The sequence below is a fragment of the Tenrec ecaudatus genome, chromosome 8 (assembly GCF_050624435.1).
Source record: "Tenrec ecaudatus isolate mTenEca1 chromosome 8, mTenEca1.hap1, whole genome shotgun sequence".
NCBI classification, from domain to species: Eukaryota; Metazoa; Chordata; class Mammalia; order Afrosoricida; family Tenrecidae; genus Tenrec; species Tenrec ecaudatus.
The window spans coordinates 65,435,847-65,458,626 of record NC_134537.1 but is presented as its reverse complement, the minus strand read 5'-3'; the positions used below and the strand labels follow the sequence as shown (position 1 = coordinate 65,458,626).

General features: G+C 38.3%; 1 protein-coding gene across 1 annotated transcript in view; it reads right to left on the bottom strand.

Moving 5' to 3' along the window:
- The window catches only part of SH3YL1 (SH3 and SYLF domain containing 1), a 57,430-nt gene that overhangs the window by 20,731 nt on the left and 13,919 nt on the right, over positions 1 to 22,780 (bottom strand). Inside the window, exons 4-6 of the mRNA XM_075557183.1 lie at positions 3,106 to 3,218; positions 2,043 to 2,171; positions 91 to 259 (exon numbers count right to left, since the gene is read on the bottom strand). Coding sequence (XP_075413298.1) covers positions 91 to 259; positions 2,043 to 2,171; positions 3,106 to 3,218 — 411 coding nt within the window. The remainder of the gene's footprint in view (positions 1 to 90; positions 260 to 2,042; positions 2,172 to 3,105; positions 3,219 to 22,780) is intronic.

The window sequence follows — 22,780 nt, the reverse complement described above, 5'->3', positions numbered from 1 at the left end:
TTATTAGTAATTTGATATCAAGACACAGACTCATTCTGCATAAAGAAATTTCCACTAACAATTTAAAGAAACACAAAAAGCAAACATTACAGCAGCCTTTCTCTGTTCTCTTTCTGCTTTTCTTGTATTAATCCGTTGTTCTTCATTCTCATACTTTTCAGTAAAGGAATCAAGAATTTGATAAAGATCTTCTGCTTGAGCTGGCCGTGGTATATCCCCAAATAAAATGTCACAAGCTCGAATATCTTGACAATAAAATCTAATAAAAATATTGAATAGAGAACATTTCTTTAATTGACAACTCTTCAATAATATATATATATATACATTGTATATATATGTAAATATATGCCTATACCCACATATATATTTAACATGCAAATTCTACCTCTCCAAATCTAATTCTTGAGGCAATCATCATAAAAAGTTTGATATATATCCTTTCTCTATTAATATACAAGGCACATTCACTTCTATCAATGAACATTTATATACGACATAGAAAATATGAAATGGTAGAGATATTTTGTGTACAAATTTTAAAATTAAAAATCTATAAAGATGTTTGTGCTTAAATATATATTTATTTAAGCATTTATAGAGAAAGTATTTTTTAATCATTTTATTGAGGGCTCTTATAATTCTTATCACAATCCATGCATTGATCCATTGTGTCAAGGACATTTGTACATATATTGCCATCATTATTTTCAAAATATTTTCTTTCTACTTGAGCCCTTGGTATCAGCTCACTTTCTCTGCCTCCTTCACCCTTCCTCCCTCATGAACCCTTGATAATTTATAAATTTTTTTCCCATGTCTTACACTGACTTCTGTCTCCCTTCACTTACTTTTCTGTTGTCCATCTACCAGGAAGGGAGTTCTATGTAGATCATTGTGATTGGTGCCCCCTTTCCCTACCCCCACCTTCCCCTTCCTCTTTGGGTATCACTACTCTTATTATTGGTCCTGAGGGGTTTATCTGTCATGGATTTCCTATGGTTTGAGATCTTATAGACAAAGTATCTACATATGTACAATTTATGTGTTTCTCACATTAATTAACCAGCAGTAAAATATATCTCTTGATTTTATGAAATGAAGAAATCAAGAAACATTCCTTTTTCTTTTTTATTCCTAATATTTAGTAGTATTCAATGCCATGAAATTCTTGAGTACAATGATATGTTAAAATATAATGAAGTTCTCTCTAGTGGTGATGCATGTGTCAGTGACCAGTTATGTCAGTGCTACTAGTCTGGAAATTCATGGAATTTCTTCCAGGTTCTGAAAATAGTTAGGATCACTTTATTTTCTTTCTCCTGGTCTTCATGGATATTTCAGTAGCAAGGTAGTACTTTGGGGAAAAATTAGTCAGATGTTAGTTGAAATTAGAAGGTCCCCTATGCCTCTCTGGGTAGTTTCTCATTTTTTAATATCGAGTGGTCTCTATGTGATATGGAGGAAAAACAAAGACCGAGTGTAATACGAGGAAACTTTCACAACGAGTAACATTTTGATTGACCCACCAGTTACACTTGATTGCTTTCTATACATGTTGGAAAAATTCACTAATACAATGTATTCAACTGATGTAATATTATGTAGCCATTGATGTAAGCTTATATTTCTTACATAATTACAAGTAAAAAAATAAGATTCATAATTGAATCTATATTATAATAAAAACCAAATACATGATAACAAAAGAAAATTATGCTTAGAAAAAATGTTTGTGAAGTAGTAAATCCAAGTGTAGACAGTGGTAGCCTTAAAGATATAGAATATATTTTCTTTCTTTTGCTTTCCTTTATGTTTTTAAAACTTTCTATGAAAAGTATATATTACTTTTATATTGAAAGAGCACCCAACAAAATATTTGAATAAATAAATGTTCAGAGTTGCATACTGTTGTACTGATATACTATGCACATGTGTACTCTAAAAACTTTTATAACATGTATATACATTTAATCTGTTAAGTACTATTTCTTCATCACAACTTCTACATATGAATTAAAATTATTTTGGCTTGAACTTACTTTCGGTTAGTTTCTTTCCTTTCAATCAAATAGCTACCTTCCAGAGATACTCCAGCAAACAGTCCCCTTGATTTACAGTATGCAAAAACAGCAGCAGAGCTTCTTAAAGCAACATTCCCTTCCAAGTTCCTGTCAAACAGCAGATAGAACATCACAGAACCTCGAGAGTTCCTCCAACTTAAGAAAACCTTTGTGAATAGCATGGTCCTTTTAATTCAAAATCATGAGTATGTTCTGTACTCACTTCATTTATTTTCATGCTTTATTTCATGTTTACTGAATCAGGGGGAGTTCTAAAGGCAAAGTAGGACACAGAGCAGGTGTACTGTATCCTGTAAAATTACTACAGCGAAAGGTAATGCTGTAGAATAATCATGTCACAAACAAGGTATGTCTGTAAAACTCACCTTCTCCAACAGGTTTTTCCTTTTCTAAAATAGAAATATACTTTGACTACTGAAGAATTTAGATTCTTATACTGAATGTTTTTATGCAATCTCAAACTAAGAAAATATTTTTAGATGACTTTACTGTGTAACTTCTGTAAACAATTTGGGTATACAATATTTTTATATTGCTCAATTAAGTAAAGAATAGCACTTTTTTAGAAGTTAATGAAAAATACTTTAAACATAAATATAATTCAAGTTTACCTAATTTCATTCTTACTTAATTTTTCATGAGGTTATTGGAACAAGTTCTCTCGCTCTCTTTTTTTTTTCCCTTTTCTGACCAAGCTGTATTTCATCAGTTAATAAATTGTGACTTGTTTTGGTCCCTTTAAAATTTATGCAAATTGTATGTTCAATTCCAGTAGGTAGGATGGCTTGTTTTTTTTAACTATATTGTTTCTATGTGTCCTAGTTTCAAATGTTCTAAGTCTATTACACTTTTTTGCATGTTTTTTGTTTCTTATTTGTAAACTACATCTATTCCTCGGGGAGTAGGCAAGTATATAAATCATGAATTCCTTGCATTTTGTAGTTCATGTTTCCATTTATTGAGAAAACTATAGTGCTTAAGCATTAATGTGTTCTTCTGAGAACTGATCCATGGTCCTCACCTGCCCAAGGGCCCAACTGCCACGGTGAAATTCCCTCCAAGTGTGAGGTTGCCACCTTTTGCAAAGGCTTCTACTGCTCTGTCATAATTCAAAATGATCACCAAATCCGATACCTAAAATTCAGAAATCCATTTATTCAAAGTAGGTATATATAAATAGAATTTAAGACAAATATACATGGCTACATATGCATGTGCATATATTATAGAGGAAGATTTAAATGTAGATAAAGAATATGAAAAAAGAGCCATACATTTGAGTTGTGGGTGTTAGCACTCATTGTTGCCAGAGTAGTTAAAATGAATATGTTTTGAGCATTTACTGTGTGCCATGTGCATTTTCTCTTTCAGTCTTCTCAACATCCTTGTGACGTAGGTAGTGATCCTGAGATTTCAAGAAGTTAAGTAAACTGTCACTAATAATAACTAAAAACAGATCAAACAGATAGGCAACAGGGATCAAAAGGTTCCTGACCTCTTTATATCAAACAATTCAAGAAAGTTGAATCTAAATGATATAGCACTAGGAATAAGGTCAATGAACTATAAAGTTTAAGGATCATAATGATACTTTGCACATTTATATGTCAGGACAAAGCCATGTACCAACAACTAGTAAATTGCATTCTGTAACGCTATGCCAGTTCAGAGGACAAAATAGCATTAGTAAAGTTGCCATCAGTTTTCATTAGTGAAGAAGTAAGTTCAAGGACAGAAAATTAGAGCCAAATTCAATTGAATTCTCAAAGGCTGTTTATAAGAAGAAAGCATTTGTTCATCACACTCATCCCCTCAATGATAAAGCTATAATGGAATAGAATACATAGTGTAGGCCATCGAAATGCATGCAGCAGTGTGGGCAAGAGTGCAGTGCTTGGGGCTCCAAAGACCTGAGCTTCAACTATCCCTCTATTTCTTCATAACTGTGTGACCTCAGAGTCTCTAATCTTACTATATTCAAAATCTGAAAGATATGATCTACCTTACTAAACTATTGTGATGAACAGACAATGGAAGGGAAAATGACATGATGCTAAGAGCTTAAGCTCAAATTTGAACATATCTGGGAATGAGTTCCAGTTTTGCACCTTGCTTGCTATTTTGGCAAATGGCTAAACTACTATAAGGCCCAACTTCTTCTTTGTAAAACAAATGTAACGATAGCAACAATAGTTCTAGGGTAATTTTTAGGATGAATCAAAATCGTTGGCAAAGCCCAGCATATAGTAAACTCACAATGCATTAGCCATTGTTACCATTACATAGTAAGTCATCAGTCACAGCAACTACATGCATTTCAATATAAACATGTGAAGGCCAACCAGATCAATATTAAAGATGTAAAAATGTTCAGGAGCGCTGATGGCCCTGTCAGGTGGTGTTAGATTTGCAACCACAAGGTCAGTGGTTCACACCCAACAGTTGTTCCTTGAGAGAAAGATCAGCCAATCTCTTCCTATAAAGACTGGCAGCACAGGGAATGCTTGTGTAGGGTCGCTATGAGTTGGAATCTACTCAATGGCAGTGGTTTGTTTGGTTTGGGTCTTAATTTATATAGCTCTTTAAATTTCTCTTACATGTCTTTAACTGACTTACAGACAGCTATAGTATTACCAAATCAGACAATACTTGAAAGGACCCAACAAAAATCTTAATTCAAGTAGATTTTTAATAATCATTATTAATGATTTAATAAGTTTTAAAAATGTTATGCTGCTGGTGGCCGAGTGGGGTGGCATGCAAGATACACAGGACAAACTAAATACACTTTTCAGATTAGTTCACTGGGACTCCTGCTACAGTTATTTCCATTTTATGTAAGAATAACTCCTGAGAGTCATGGCACACAGAATTATGTCTCATGACTTATGTGAGGTAAATATTTTTTGCATGATTATAGCATGTTCCCTATAAGCACAGTTCTATAACTTATGTAAGGGTGCCCTGTAAAATCATGAGTACATACACATTCCATACATATAATTTTAGCATAACCTGGTAGATATTCTAGTTGCTTTGTTTTCCTTCATTTTGGTACATCTTGGAAAACGTGGGTAAGGCGGAACAAGGCTTACAAAAAGGAAACCATCATCTGTTATGTTTCTATCTGATCTTTATTCAGTTCTTCTGAAATAACAGTCAGCTAAGCCCATGTTTTCTGGTGATGCTACTATTAGATAAAGAACCAGGTCAAAAGCTTGACAAGGCACTAGGGTTTCCCCCCCCCCCACACACACACAGTTTTGAATAAAAAGCAAATAAACGTTAGGTAGCTAGCATAGGGACTGGGGTGTCCATTAAGCATGCTCAGAGGTTTGAGCTTATGGCCAGGTAGGGGTGGTAAACCCAGGTGGGCATTACACCTGGATTGGCCCATCAAGCCAGGTGAATTCAATTCAGCCAATGGGGTAGAGGGGGATCGTCGACCACACCTCCCAGCCGAGGACCTGAAAAACCAGAATCCAGGGCCTTGCGGCCCCTTCTGAATTCTTTCTCTCGCGAAGCCAAGGACCGAAGTATCTCTCTCCCATGAGAGATGGAACACAAACATTTCTTGCAAGAAAACTATGGATTATAGCAATATATTTGAATAATATTAGAGAGCCATGTAAGATTTAATAACGACATCTTAAGTTTTCATTAAGACTTGACTAACTGTAAATAAAATCCAAATTACTCCATTCCATTCCATTTGGGGTTGGGGGGAGCTATCATGCAGGATAAGGTAGGAGATAAATATTCTCCGGAATAAGAGAACTGGACTCCCCGCCCCCCCCTGCAATTCTATCCCAGGAAATTCCATCTCATGATATCCTGCTATTCCCCATATCTGTTTGATGTGTTTTACTGATTTTAATAATGCCTGAGTCCTTTGTCGTCACTTAAATGTATCCTGTAATAAAAGAGTTTAAATATATTTTTTTTACTTTTAAATGTTGGTAACTTCCAAGGGCCACCACTCTAGCTTCTTGCTCTGCCCCTGAAGGGCTAGGTATCTCATCCTTGGACACGGTTTTGAACCCTCACACCAGCCACACCTCCTCGCTACCATACAAGCTGACTCAACACCTTGCTCCATTTATTTTAATATCACCAGTAAGCAATTGTTATTAGGATTATTACATTTAAATATATATATTTTACATTTTATATATTTTAAACAGGAATTAAATTTGAACTTCAGTTAGTCATATTTTAAAACTTGAGTAACTTTTAACTTTCTCCATTTTCCAAGTCATTCTTAAATGTGCTAGGGAATCTAGTTAGATCTTCTCAAAAGCTCCATTATGTCCCCCCCCACTTAATCAGCTTTATTTGGTTACAAACATAATTGGAATTGAACTTAGAAGGGAAAACAAGGTAGAGGTAACTTTCCTAGTATAAAAGAAATATATGATCATATTTATTATTTTATTATTAATGCTTTTTGTATTCTCATTATTGAGGAATTTTTATAGATCTGACCTAACAAGAAAACACAGAAAGTTTATCCTGCAATCTGTAAAACTTAAAGCAGCAGTAGATAGAAAGCATCATCCCTCCACCAATGATCTCAGCTGGTAGAAGGCTACATTCCAATGCAGGTCCTCAGTTCTGGCAGTTGTGCCACTGTTGGGCTTCGAACCATGAAGAACACAGAGATACCTTCCTCCTCTGGGCAGGGACTTCTACTAAGCCTTCCTCTGTCCTAAGGCAAAGGAACCAGTGCACGGGCACACCCCCTTCCAAAAGGTCCTAGTTTCTTGGGCTGGATCAACCCAGGGGAGAATAAAAGGACCTTTTGGTGGTTTGATAGTGTTCTAACAGAAAGCCAACCTTCATATATGGAAAAGTCCCATTTTGTCGGTAATATACATTTTACTAGTACGCAACATTGCCAGTCCCAATATCTAAATCAAACTGAAGGCAAGAAGAGTTGTCAGTTTTGTCTCTGTGGGCAAACACACCTCTCATTCCTTATATCAAAAAGATTGTCATCTGAGGTGTCAAGACTTACAGACCTTACAAGACAAAAACAAACAAAAAGACTCGTCTCTCTAACAGTTTGTTCTTTATCAGAATTCCTTCCAGAAAATGCTAAGTCATTTTTCACATATTATAATCTTAGATAAAACAAAGCTGATAAGACCTGGTAACTTTAGGGATTACTCCGATTGATGGTACACAACAAACAATGAGGGACAAGTCCAAAGAAAATTAGTGCACCAGGACTTTACAATAATTGTTGCCTCGAAAAGAACATTTTACTCTGTAATTTTCTTTTTGTTTTCTTTCTTTTTTTAAAAAAATCATTTTATCACAATCCACAGAGCAAAAAAAAAAAAAGTTACAGTCTCAGAAACCCACAGGGGCAGTCCTACCCTGTCCTACAAGTGACAAGGACAGTTCGAAGATGTAAAGTGTGAAGAAAATGCACCCTTTACTTTTCTTAAAAGTCCTGGGATCTCAGGATTGATGAACCTATAGGGACAGCAAGTAGAATAAGGGGGCTGGTGGAGGGGTGGTAGAGTGGTGGGGGTGGTAAAAGGGAGACAAAGTCAAGGAGTCGATGTAGAAAAAAATTATTTTGGGAACTGAATGTGGTAACAATTGTTCAAGTCTACTTGACGCCATTGAAATGTGGACTGATACGATATATGTATTAAATTCCAAATAAAGAATAAAGGAAAAAATGTTTTGAGAATGATGCGGGCAATAAATGTACACATGTGCTTGACACAATGTATGTATGTATGGATTATGATAAGAGTTGTATGAGCCTCCAATAAAGTGATTAAAAGAAAAGTACATCTTAACAGTGTTTAAACCGAGGCAGGTTTTACTGGTATATTTCTGTAAACCACAGACTTTCACATCTCCTCATAATCACAACTCTCTTTCTCAATGATATCTTTTCCTATAATAATAACTTCCTGTCTCTTCTAACTCTATTCTTACCTAGCTGCATATATTCATTTACTAATTTAGAGAATTAGTTAGTACCTATAATAATGCAGGGGCTAGGGAGTTATAGAAACACTTTCCTGTTAGAATCTGTGAATGTAAAGGTTAAGGTTGAAAATCACAAAACATCCCAGTGCTAATCTAAGGTTTACAGTGGATCATTTTCACTTAAAGCCAAGTATAAGTCTCAAACTTTCAGAATTACCCTGAAATGAAACCACTACTCAATGCAACAAACTACCCTGTAGTATCCTGAGATCTCCACTGCTGTTAAGCAACATCCTTTTTATTCTAGATAATCATCAATTATCAAAACTGAAATGAAGCAAATAACGTTACAAAGGCAAAGTTAAGATTGAAGCCTTTCTATTACCAGGACTTCCTGAGGAAAGTAAGTTCTAATCCCTTAAAGCACTCATTGCAAGGAATACATTAACGATTCCCCTAAATATCAAGAATCATGGTGAAAAAAATTGATAAGTGCTCACACAATTTTCAGTCGTGAGGAACCTGTTGTGGGGAGGGAGGTGGCGAACCAGTCAGAGTGCAGTGTAGCAATGAGGAAACATAGAATTTTCCTCTGGTTCTTGAATGCTTCCCCCCACCCCGACTATCATGATCCAAATTCTCCCTTGCATAACCGGCTGGACCTGGAGGTGTACATTGGCATGGATGGGAACTGGAAATACGGGGAATCCAGGACAGTTGAGTCCCCCAGAAACAGTGGTGAGAGTGGCGATATCAGGAAGGTGGAGGGTGAAGGAGAAACAGGAAACAGATGACAAAGTCTACATGTAACCTCCTCCCTGGAGGACAGACAGTGGAGGATTGGGTGAGGAAGACGTCGGATGGTATACAATATATAATTATAATTATTATTTATAAATAATAATAATTTTATAAATTATCAAGGGTTCAGGGGGAATGGGGAGGGAGGAGAAAATGAGGAGCTGATGCCAGGGGCTCAGGTGGAGAGTGGGTGCTTTGTAAACGATAATGGCAGCATATGTACAAATGTGCTGGACACAATGATGTATGTACGGATTGTAAAAAGAGTTGTATGAGCCCCTAATAAAATTATTGAAAAAAAAAGAAGAAAATATTGAAGAGAAATTCTCGGAAGGAAAGACTGACCAAAGCACAAAACAGTATCTCATTCACTTGTGTCCAGAATTGGCACCCTTTATTGCTAGTCAAAATATCAGAACAAGGTATGAGCCCCTAATAAAATGTAAAAAAAAAAAAAGAAAGAAAATGATTAGGGCAAAGAATGTATGGATGTGCTTTATACAATTGATGTATGTACATGTATAGATTGTGATAAGAGTTGTACGAGCCCCTAATAAAATGTTTAAAAAATATATCAGAACAAGAAGGTAATTAGAAATTCATTTTGTGACTGGTTATTGCAAACGGTATTGTTTTATGATGTCCATTCTTAGAGCTCTCTCATATACAGGAGTGTGATTGATTTCTGACTGTAACCACATCCTGGCATATTGCCAAAACTTTAGATTGGTTCCAATAATTTTTTGGAAGTCTTTGGGGTTTTCTACATATAAAATCATAACACTTTCAAATAATAAGTTTTACTTCTTCTTTGCCCATTTAGATTTCTTTTTGTTGTCTTCTGTTCTGGGTTAGACATCTAGCACACAGTTGAATCAGAGTGGTGATACAAAAATATATAAAACAAATAATTCACCATAACTACATGGGATTCATACCACGGATGCAGGAAAGGTTCAACATATGAAAGACCATTAGTATTATTCGTCACATTGAAATGAAGAAATATAAACCCACATGATAATATCAATAGATGCAGAAAAAGCATTCAACAACTTCCAACACCAATTCATGTTTAAGACACTCAAGAAGATAGAAATGGAAGGAAAATTCCTCAATAGAATACGAGCTATATATGAAAAACCAACAGCCAATGTGGTAGTCAATGGAGAAAAGACAAGATCAATTCATCTGAAAAAGGGGACTATACAAGGATGTCCCTTGTCCCCACTCCTATTTAACGTCGTGTTGGAGGTCCTAGCTAACAATATAAGGCAAAGAAAGGACATGAAATGTATTCATCTGGGGAAGGAAGAAGTGAAACTATCATTATTTGCCGATGATATGATTTTATATATAGAAAACCCTAAAATTTCCACAAGAGGAGTACTGGAGGCAATAGAGGAATATGGCAGAGTATCAGGTTACAAGATCAACAAACAGAAGTCTATTACACCACCATACACACCGTACAAGGACACAGAAGTAGAAATCAAAAAGGAGGTACTCTTCACAATAGCCAAATGCAAATTGAAATATCTAGGGATATACTTGACTCAAAAAAACAAAAGATCTGTATGAGAAAAACTACAAAACACTATTAAAAGAAACCAAGGATGACCTCCACAAATGGAAGGAGATCCCATGCTCATGGATTGGCAGGCTCAATATTGTAAATATGTCAATTCTACCCAAGGCACAATATAAGTTCAATGCTATCCTGATCCAAATTCCAGCAACTTTCTTCAAAAAGTTTGAAAAACAGATCACCAACTTCATATGGAGAGGGAAGAAACTGAGAATTAGCAGAGAACTCCTCAAGAAGAAGGACCAAGTCGGAGGGCTTGCTTTATCGGACTTTAGCACCTACTAATGGAAAAGGATTGAAAACCCAGAAATAAAATTATCAGCATACAGACAACTGATCTTTGATGAGGGGCCCAAAAATATAAAATGGGAAGCGGATGCCCTCTTCAACTCATGGTGCTAGAAAAATGGATACATAGCTGTAGAAAAATGAAGTAAGACCTTTATCTCACCTCATGCACAAGAATAAACTCAAGGTGAATCACAGACCTTGAGGTAAATACCCAAACCATTAGGGCCATCAATGAGGGAATTGGGACAAACCTGAGAACTTTGGCACGGGGATTACATAGGCTATCAGAAATTGGGAAGGACACCAACACGGAGGAGGCACAAATTGACCAATGGGTCGTACAAAATATAAAACACTTATGTACATCGAAAGAATTTACCAAGAGTGTAATAAGAGAGACTACAGAATGGGAAAGCATCTTTAGCAATCACACATCAGACAAAAGTCTTCTTACTAAAATCTATAATACACTGCAAAACTACCAAAAGAAAAAAAACCAATTGTCCACTCAGGAGGTGGGCAAAGGACCTGAGCAGGAGTTTCTCAAGGGCAGAAATCCAAATGGCCAATAAATATATGAGAAAATGTTCCAGATATCTAGCCAAAAGAGAAATGCAAATTAAAACAAGTATGAGATATCACCTAACACCCTCAAAGATAGCCCAATTCAAGAAATCAGAAAGTAACAAGTGTTGCAGGGGATGCAGAGAGATAGGAACTCTTGTCCACTGCTGATGGACCTGTAGGTATGTACAACCATTATGGAAATCGATTTGGTGATATCTAAAACAGTTGGAAATTGAGCTACCTTATGATCCAGCAATCCCCCTACTGGGCAAATACCCAGAAGAGACAAAAACAAACCTCGCCAGACATCTGTTCCCCAATGTTCATCACGGCACAGTTCACAATTGCAAGGAGTTGGAAACAGCCCAAATTCCCATCAACAGACGAATGGATTAAAAACTCTGGTACATACATACAATGGAGTATTCCACATCCCTAAAAAGCAATGATGAACGCATGAAGCACGTCGCCACATGAGAAGAACTGGAGGAAATTATGCTAACTGAAGTAAACCAAGCACAAAAGGACAAGTGCTATATGAGTCTGCTGAGGTAAGCTAAAAAAAAAAATTCAAAAGGGGCATAGGGAAGAAGATGCTGTATACATACGTCCTTGGGGTGAGGCCCAGGTAATATGGCAGGGGCCAGACTAAACTCAGGGATATATATGGGACATACATTAAAAGGAAGGAGGGAAAAAGTTATGGGTAGCCAGGGGAACAGGGCACTAACCCACACAGGGGTAGGATGTTGATTGTGTCTCCACAGGGAAAGAGAGACAAGACTTCAACCTGGAGCTCCAAGACAAGGACGCAACACACTGACATGAAGCAGGGAACCGACAGAGAGGCCTGAGAGGCCAGCCACAATACCAACTAAATGTACAGCATCACCCTCCCTACAAGAATTAACTTCAGAGTACAGCACAGACGCTACAGCTCAAGAAGAGGGGAAGGGGGACTGGTCTGGTCAGAGCACACAGGAGCCAATGAAGGGGCATGGGGGGGAGGGGAGAGAAAAGAGTGAGGAACATCCTGGCTCACCAAGCCCTGAGGACAATGTTCCTGCTCCTAAAAGCAATGCGCAGAGATGACCACAGGGCTGGCCCAACCATGGGACATAGCATTCCTCATTGACCCATAGCAACACTGGGGACAACACTAGAGACACACAGTGGGAATTGTGCTTGCCATGATTTCACCATGCTGAAGCCAGCCTCTGGGGATATGCAGCGGAGTAGCGGGGGAAGCAGAGCAATGAAGTTCCCAGGGATAGAGGCGGTGCCAGGGCATGGCACCCCATCAGACTTGACTGGAAAGCACCCGTGAAGGAAAACAGACAGAACCTGAACTATTCATACGTTGATGTGTGTATGCGTGTGTGTGTGTGTGTGTGTGTTGTTGTAGCTATTGTTTTACCTTCTATTGTCACTTCAGAGTGCTCAGTCTTGTGATAGGACATAGCATGTCTACCTGGAAGGGATAGGCGGAATAAACAAGCCAGAAGAGAGAACAACAGGATGACAGTTCTGGGGGGCCATGGGGGTGGGGGAGGCAGGGGAAAGGAAGAGGGTGTTAATAAGGCCAGGGACAAGGGAATAACAAGGGATCCAAAATCAGTGTCAAGGACGGTGTGGGAGGTCTGGCAGGGCTGGATCAAGGGCAATGTAACCAAGAGGAATTCCTAAAACCCAGAAGAAGACAGAACATGATAGTGGGACAAGAAAGACAAAAAAGAAAAAAATCATAGCATTGTAAATGAGGGGGTGTACAGAGTGGGGACTCAGGGCGCATCTGGGGAAATTGGACTTGTAGAAGGGCTGTGGGGAGGTGATGAGTCAGTCAGAGAGCAGTGAAGCAACGATGAGATGTACAATTTTCCTCTAGTTCTTAAATTCTTCCTCCTCTCCACTATCATGATCCCAATTCTACCTTACATAACCAGCTGGACCAGAAGATGTACACTGGCACGTATAGGAACTGGAAATATGAGGAATCCAGGACAGATGAGCCCCTCAGGACCAGTGGTGAGAGTGGCGATATTGGGAGGGTGGAGGGAGGGTGAGGGAGAAAGGGGAACCGATGAGAAGGGCTACATATAACCTCCTCCCTGGAGGACGGACAGTGAAGAACTGGGTGAGAGAGACGTCGGATGGTGTAAAATATGATAAAATAATAATTATTTATTAATTACCAAGGGCTCAGGGGAGGGGAGAGCGGGGAGGGATGGGAAAATGAGGAGCTGATACCAAGGGTTCAAGTGGAAAGCAGGTGTTTTGAGAATGATGATGGCAACATACGTATGAATGTGCTGGACACAAATGATGTACGTACGTACGGATTGTGAAAAGAGTTGTATGAGCCCCTAATAAAATGATTTTTTTAAAAGGAAATTTGAAGCACTCTAGTCTGAAAAGAAGCAGTGGACTACTTTCTCAAGGCCATGGATTTGGAAGTTGTGGACTTTGGTTCAAATCTCTTATTTTTAAGGTTTCCCACTGATTGGCAAATTATGACTACCGTATACTTGCTATTGTCATTTTTGTTTCTTTTTGTGACATGCCTTTGTCCTACAGACATAGTTTTGCCTTAGTGAATGTACTTTATTGAATTGTTTGCCTTGTGTCAAACTGTTTTATTAAAGAATGTTCAGTTATTTAAATTTTTAACCTGTATAAGTGAACATCATATGTATTTTAGTCTAAAAAGATTTCCTATACATTTGTATGTTCCTTTTCTCAATAGTATTTTAAACTCTATACTACTGGATAGATAAATGAAACTGTTAGAATTACCAAAAATCTCAAGGTTCCTTAAATTATTTGCCACCAAGATGATAAGGCTACCTCTAAAGTGAAACCTGTACTTTATCAGGTACTTAGACTTGTATGTATCCAGTGGCAGTTATGTGATCTGAACATGGGCATATTAGATGGTTTAAACCAGAACAAGTGTGTTTCAGGGTTGTAGCCTCTCACTATATTTATTCAATCTGTATGATGAGCAAAAAAATCAGAGAAACTGGATCATATGCAGAAGAATGTGGCATCAGAATTGGGGGAAGTTTTATTAACAACCTGTGATATGCAGAGGACACAACCTTGCTTGCTGAACATGAGGAGAACTTGAAGTACTTGCTAACAAAGATCAAGAATGTCAACCTTCAGTGTGGATCACAACTCAGTGTAAAGGGGACCCAAATCCACACAACTGGTAAATATAATGAAAAAGAGAGAAAACTGAAGTAGTCAACTGTTCCGTCAGCTTTCATCCACAATCAATGCTCGTGGAAACAGCAGTCAAGAGATAAAACACATTAGATTGGGTAAATCTACTGTATAAGACCTCTTTAATATGTTGAAAATCAAGGAGTTTGCTTTGTCGACTAAGATGTGCCTGACCATGGTAGCTTTCGCATTCTCATGTGCATGTGAAAGTTGGACATGGAATAAGGAAGAACCACGTATAATTGATGTGCTGGAATTATGGTGCTGGCAAAAAAATATTGAAGGTACAATGGACTGCTAAAAGAGCCACTAACTCTGTCTTGGAAGAAGTACAGCCAGCACCTTCTCTGGAGGTTTGGACGGTGGAGACTTTGTCTTCTGTACCATGTACCTGTTGTCAAGAGAGACCAGTCCCTAGAGAAGGACATCATGCTTGGTAAAGTAGATGTGCAGCAAAAAAGAGAAAGACTCAGGACCTGATGCACTGACATAGTGGCTGCAACAATGGGCTCAAACATAATAATTATGAGACTGACAGAGGGCCAAGCAGCATTTCGTTCGGTTGCAATCAGGGTCACTATGAGTTGGAAGCCAGTTGATGACACATAACAACAGCAAAGTGGACTAGGGACATATGTGAAAATTTTACATATAAGAATGGATTTTGAGTCCACACTCTTAATTGTTTGCCCTAATCTAAGTACAGTTAATTCTCATGATGTGGCCCTTCTGGATCCCTGAAAGGATGGTTGCTATATAAAACTGTGGTGAAGAAATCAGATGGTGTTTAGTCGACAGAAAGAATAATGTCTGGGGTCTTTAAGGCTTGTCTTAAACAAGCAGCTATATAAACCCACAGCATTTTCACTAATGGAGATAGCTACTAGGCAGAAGATCAACATAAAAAATAAAACACTTGAACAATATAAACCATCAAAACATCTAGAACTAAGGCCAAAATCAAAATTATTGTCAAAATTATTGTTTGAAAGGAGTGGAGGTAGAGGAAACATTTGACAAAATCCGAGTCATTTGTGATTAAAATATTGATAAATGGATGAATTAAATATGGAATCCCATATAAGTTATTATCTAGTATTTAAAAGAATGACCTACTGATACATACTACACTATGTATCTAAAATATATCATGCAAAGATAAAATACCATGCCTGTTAAAAAAATTATACCATTCCATACTTATGCAACGGATAGGATAGGCAAATCTATCAAGCAGAAAGAAGACTGGTGGTCTCCAGAGTTGTAAGGATGAAGAGAATGAGTAGTAACTATTAAAGACAATAGGTTTATTTTTGAGACTATGGAAATATTCTGTCATTATTATGATGATGGTTATTCAATTTTGAATATGCTAAAAACACAGTACACTACCAAACATTTAAAGAATATTTAAAACCCATTATTCACAAACTCCTCCAAAAATACAAGGGGATTTCTAGAGAACTATAAATATAAATAGGTTAACTGTACATAATGTAAATGTAATCATAATAAAAGTGTTTGGGGGAAGAAAGTAAAAACAAACAAACAAAAATCCTTTCTCCATGGAACACTGTTTTTAAGCAGAGTTGACCAGTTCTAATTTTGTAAAAATATAATAAATATCTTTCCTGGATCTGTGAACACTTATTTTTATAGCGTTTGTTCTTCATGAGATTTAGCAGCACTTGAAATTCTGTAATGTTTTCTGGTGAATTGAGAGGTAATTGGGAAGCAAATAATTTTTTTTAATTTTAGAATTTATGAATATACATATTTATATTTTACATAAAAATCAGAGGCAGAGATAGAAATAAATGTAATAAAACCATTTCAGGGGGGACAGTATATTTATAGTGACGAGCTGAGCTGATCAGGTAAGGAAGGAGCAAATGCATTTCTTGTACCATAGAAAATAACTTCCTTTCCTGACTTCTCCAAAATCACAAAGTCAAATTTTGACCATGCAGCAAAAAGGTGAAAATTAATTTATCAATGCTCTAGGAGGAAAATTATCCTTGAAACACCTCAGTTGATAAATTGACAAAACTATATGTATTTAATTTTTTCACAAGATATGCTTTCTCCTATTTAAATATCTCCTTATCTTTGATACCTAAGATCCTAGAATGGTCTTGGAATTCCCAAAACTCATCAGAATTCTCAGTAGAGACTGAGGACTTCTCAGAAGTTTCATGAAATATCTAGTCTTATAATTCAGACTTAACTAATATCCAAATTTATGAAGGTCACTAGCATGACATCAAAGAATGGCTCAATCCCTAACTTCAAGTGATATCAGAAACTAAACCTGGTCTAGATTTCATTTCACATTATGTATCTAGAGTTTGTTGATTATTAACTTATATTACTACTAAGGAATTTAATCTTCCATTAAAGGCCACATGGTGAGTTGACAAAAACAGTGAGTACCCAGTGGATGCTACATCATCCCCCTTGCCAGCCGTTTCTGTTTCTGTAACTGCTCGTTCTATCAGTTCACAGTCATCCTTTATTCAAAGAACTGCTGCTGAGTCTGTCTCCCCTACCCCCTTATAGTCCCCCTCCGTGGAACAGCCTTTCATGAATTAGTGAGCGAGCAAATCCATCTCTTGGCCTCTGCTTCAGTCAACGACAGATACTTATTTAATAGTTGCATGATCTTAGTTAGATAAGACACTTAATCTCCCTGTGTACTGAAAGTAATCAGGTATCCCCTGCTTATCTAACACAGTTGTTACAAGGACTCAGATAAAACTGCTCTAAAAATGACTGTTTGTTTTACAGGTAGGAGTTACAGTTACAAGAGGAAAAGCACTAGAAGTGAAGAGATTTATCACTAAAGTATCCACCAAGTAGATTTAGACTAGAACTCTGTTTAACAATCCATTTACCTCTTACACATTGTGCTATACTCATATATCTTATAACAATTATTTTCTCTATTCAAATAAATCACAGCAATCTTCTATGGATATGCAAATGATTCCATAAGCATACATGTGAATGGGTTGTAAAAATGTCAACTATTATTCATAAATCCAATTCTAAAATAGAATCCCTGATACTTAAGCTAATCATCAAATATTTAATGATATTAGTAATTTATATTTGTGCTTTTGTGTGTGCTTGAAAGTATAATCCTAGGTGCTAATAAACCCATTGTTACCATGTTGATTCTGACTCATAGTGACCTTAAAGGATAGAGCATAAATGCTCCACAAAGTTTTCAATGCTGAAATCTTTACAGAAGTACCCTGCCATACCTTTCAACACAAAGCAGCTAATGGGTTAAAACCACCAGTCTTTCAATTAGTAGTTAAGTGTTCAAGCCATTGCACTACCAGGGCTTGAGAGATTGCACTAAAACAAAATCAAGACAAAACTCCCAAAATCCATTCAGTCGATTCATAGGTATGCTATTGCAAATTTGCTTTCCACAAGGGGGCGATATTTTGTAAGCTTTTGACTTGGTTGAATCAAAAATAAAAATGTAATCATGACAGGCACAGCTGAAACATGTTTTTCTTTTTTAAACTAGAGATTTCTGCAGCAGTGAGTAAAGAAGGTCAAATCAAGAGGAAAGAATTATTAGTAGAAATAGCTCCTGCTGCCAAGAGACTGAGGAATTTAACACCATGGCAACAGGGAGAATTCATCAAAGGACTGCTTAGGAACAAATTTACTGAAATATGAGAAGAGAATGATTTGAGATTATTAGGACATATGATTTACCAATCATTTAGCTACAAAGCAACAGATGAAAGATAATATCATGTATGAAATGATCCTTGTGTAAAATACCTTTGTAAATAAGAATATCCTAGTGTATAATATCTGTCCATTTGATAGACTTCAAAATCATTAGGAGTCAAGGTATTGAATGAAATAATATGGAGCTGGGGAGGGGAAGAAGATGGCAGCCTGTTAGGTTTACCCGCCTGGAGCTTCTTCTGCTAGACAAGAAAATTGGGAGATAAGGTAAAGGTGGAGTCCTAAAATTAGATTCAGGGTGCTAGTGTCTGTCCCGAATCCCGCTTTTAAAAATTTTCACTCACACAGTGAACTGAAACAATCTAGGTTTGTTGTGCTGAGCACCTGGTTTCTGAACCAAACTTCTGCCAGCACCCTAATTGGTAGCAAGTAGCGATTTCCTCAGACTGTGGTCCAAAAGGGGTCATAATCCCAGGGTTGAAAAGAACCTCTGAAAGCTATTCAAAAGACCCCACCCCAGAGCTCTCCACATTGTTAGATCCCTTGTGCTCATAGCCTACAGGTCAGGGTCAGCATGGGTAGTCATAAATGTGGACCAATTGAAAAGTCATCAGGAAATTTACCTGAGTCAGATCACAGTGTGGCAGAGCATAAGTGGGTAGCCACAGCCTGGGGGTGAAATTCAGTTCTAGTTGGCCAAGAAGAAAACAACCTCTCCATTAAGCTAGATCCCCTCCCCTGGGGATCAGCATTCAGCCCCCAAAACAGAGCACCCCGTTGGTCCAATATAAAAAAAAGAGAAAAAGTATTTTCTCAGTGAAAACTGCAAATTCCAGGCTCATTGTTTAAGTCCAAGACAAACTGGAAGAACAAGTCCTTTAACATACACTAGCATAATAAGGAAGCCAGCGCTAACTAAGGCATGCCAGAAGTTAGCTACAGAACAGGGCAGGTGGGCTTTCAACAAAACAAAGAGCCTCTGAAACAAGCCTTAGTTTCAGAATATCTCACTGAGCAAAAACCCAGAGCTCACAGCCCGGGGGCCAATTTAATTTAATTTCAACTGGCTAGGGGGTGGGGGGGGGAACAAAAAAACTCTGAACTATTGTGGCACCAGCGGTCTTGGCACAAGCTAGAGCAACTCCTCAAGCCTGACAGAGGGAGCTACTGTCTGCCTGCAGGGTTCCTATAAGCAGCTGTCCTCCATGTGGCTGGGGGATCCCCTGCCTGTTCTGGAGCCCTACATGTGACTGAGGGAAATTCCCCTCAGCCCCTGCTGCAGTGCTCAACACTTCCTACCAGTGATCTCCAGTGTTCAACACTGCTGTGGCAACCACTGCCTGGCTCTGCTGTAATCTTGCCTTCGAGGGTAATTCCACCCAGCATCTGCGGGACCCTACACCAAGTGGGCACACCACCCTGCTACCTTGAGACAGGGTTGGAACTCCTTTAGCCCCACAGTCAAGCGATCAGGCCTCAACTATCTCCTTATCTACTATTGTTTTTCTTCTCTTTCTTCTCTCTCCCTTCTATCTTTCCCACTGCAGTCAGTCTCAGTGGGCTCAGTTTTTCTTTCCTTCTTTTTCTCTTATTTTCCTATTCTCTCCTTCTCTTTCCTTTCACATACCACTGCTGGATTTTAGGCCACTACCCTCCACCTAGGGGAACTCTGTCCAAACAACAGGGAAACTCCAGTCTCCCCTCTGTCCAAGCTCTGCACACCACACGAGGCAGCTGTGACAACACTCTACAGTGCTCCACCCTGCTGAGGAAACCTCTGTCTGACCTCTATGGTAATCTTGCCGACTAGGGCAATTCTGCCCAGCACCGGTGGGAGCCTGCACCAAAAAGGCAAACTAATCTGCCACTTTGGAGCAGGGTTTAAACCCCTCCGGTCACATGTTCAGGCATTCCGGAATCACCTACATCTTTATTTTTTTTCTTCTCTCTTTCCACAGTCAGTCAGAGCAAGAACAGTTGTGTTTTCCCCCTTTATTTCCCTCTTTTCTTTTTCTTTCTACTCTCTCCTTTCCCCCCTTCTTTTCTCTTCTTCTCTGTTTCCTCTCCCTCTCTTTCCTTCCACATGTCACTGCTGGCTTCCAAATCCCTACCTCTACCTAGGGAAACTCTACCAATGCAGCGGGGAGAGCTACATCCTGCCCCCTGTTGCAGTGCTGCATGTGACACAAGGCAGTGCTATACCCAGCATGGCACAGGACTCAGCTATCTCTTTATCTATTTTTTCTTTCTTTTCTCTTTTCCTCTTCTATCTCCTTTCTCTTTCCTGCCACAGTCTCGGGAGATTCAGTTTTTATTTTTTGTTGTTTTGGTTTTTTGACTCTTTTTCTTTTGTCTTTGCTTTATGTGTGTATTAGTTTGCTTCTTACTTTTGCTCTTGTCTTTGTTTTCTCCTTTGTTTTTCTTATCTTCTCCCTCTCTTTTCAAAAATGCACTACTTCCCTCCAGGCCACTCCCATCTGCCTAGGGAAACTCTGATGGCCCAGTTGAAGCTCCCCCCGCACATGTTGGCTTTACATGAAGAAGGGGAAATCATTCCCGCCTCTACTATGTCCAAAGTGACTGGGGGATCACCCCTTTAAACACCTTGAAGAACTCCTGCATACACCCCAAGGCCCTTCAAGTGACTGGTAGAAATCCTGCCCGCCATTTGTAGTGCTCTATGCTGTTGCAGGAGCATCTGCCCAGCCTCCAAGGCGATCGCCCCAAATGGGGTAATTCTGCCTGCCATCCATGGTGCTCTACACCAAAGAGGGTATACCCAGCTGCCCTCCGTGGCACTCCAGTGCAGAGAAAAACCCCACACACCATCCGAGGTGCTCCAAGCCCCATGAGACACACCACTAAGGCTTCATGGGTGATCAGCCAGTGAAATGGCATCCTCATGGGCCCACAACTACTGGATCAGCATCCTGTGAGAGGACTATCCAAATCACATTCCAAATAACAAGATAATGGTTAACTAGGGTTAAGAGTGCAACCACAGAAGATACAGCAGTAGCTTGACCCCCCAGTGTAGCTACCTGCAGATAGTTTAAAGAAGCACCCATGAGTTCCCCAAAGAGAGAGCCCCGTCTCTTCGGCTCTCTGGAAGATGGTGCAGGACTCCTTTAAAACAACACGTACACAGCAACCAGCCCCAACTGCCTCACCGAAGAAAAACAGGATAAAAAGAAGTCATGAACCTAATGATGTGCATAGAAGAAGCAGATATTGACCTATCACAGAAAAATCTTCACAATGCTACTTGGAGTAATACAGGATCTGAGGGAAACAATAAAGAAAAAGGATGAAATGATAGAGGATATAAAGGCAATGAACCAAAAGGAAATACAAAACCTAAGGGATGAAATAATAAAAATTAGTAGCAAATTAATAAACTTTGTCAAGAGACTTGAGGAGGCAGAGAATTGCACCAGTGACCTAGAAGATAACCAGGTAGAATTAAACAAATGAGAAAGGCAGTCAAATAAGGCAATCAAAGAAACTGAAGAAAACCTGAAAGCCATGCCTGATGCTATGAAGAGGAACAATATTAGAATAATTGCACTACTATAAGAAGAAACAACAAAGAATTCAACAGTGAAAATTGCAAGGGAATTCTTAGAAGAAAACTTACCAAGCTTAATAAAGGAAAATCAGGCAACTATTCAGGAGGTTGAATGAGCACTAGCCAGACTGAATCCCAAGAAGAAGTCACCAAGACACATAATAGTTAAATTATACAACTATGAGGAAAAGGAGAAAGTCATAAGAGAAGCTATGAAAAATAGTCCCTTATAAGGGTATTCAAATAAGAATAGGTTCAGACCAATCAGTGGACACAATGAAGAAGAGGAAGGAATGAAATAACATATCCCAAAAGTTGAAGGAAAATAACGCAAATCTAAGAATATTATATCCAGTCAACTTAGCTATTAAAGTAGATGGAGAAGTAAGAGTCTTGACAGACAAGGAAAAACACAAAGAATAAGTAAAAAGAAACTCAGCACTACAAAAGATCTTTGCCGATCCAGTATAGGCAGAAGATCAACACGCACCAAACACATATAAGAGACCATTACATAGAACAACTCTACCCAGAGGGCAACAAAGAGAAAACAGCTCCCAAGATAGCATTAACTTAATAGTGTAAAGAAAGCAAGAATGAAACACACGTGCACACACACACATACACACCACAAACTGATAAGAAAGGTAGGTAGGAAAATACCCAACACAAAAGGTATAAGACAGTATCAGAGTCCACAGGTGGATGTAATAACACTGATTATCAATGGACTGAACTCAGGAATTAAAAGGCAGAGGCTAACAGACTGGCTAAGAAGACATAACGCATTAATCTTACTGGGGACACATTTCAAGCTTGTAGATATAAACAGGTTGAGAGTTAAAGGCTGGAGAAAAATATACCAAACAAATGGCAATGCAAAAAAAGCAGGGGTAACAATCTTAATCTCTGACAAAATTGATCGCAAGGTACAAGGCACAAAAAGAGACAAGGATCGGCACGACATAATTAATGCTCAAGGGAACAGTA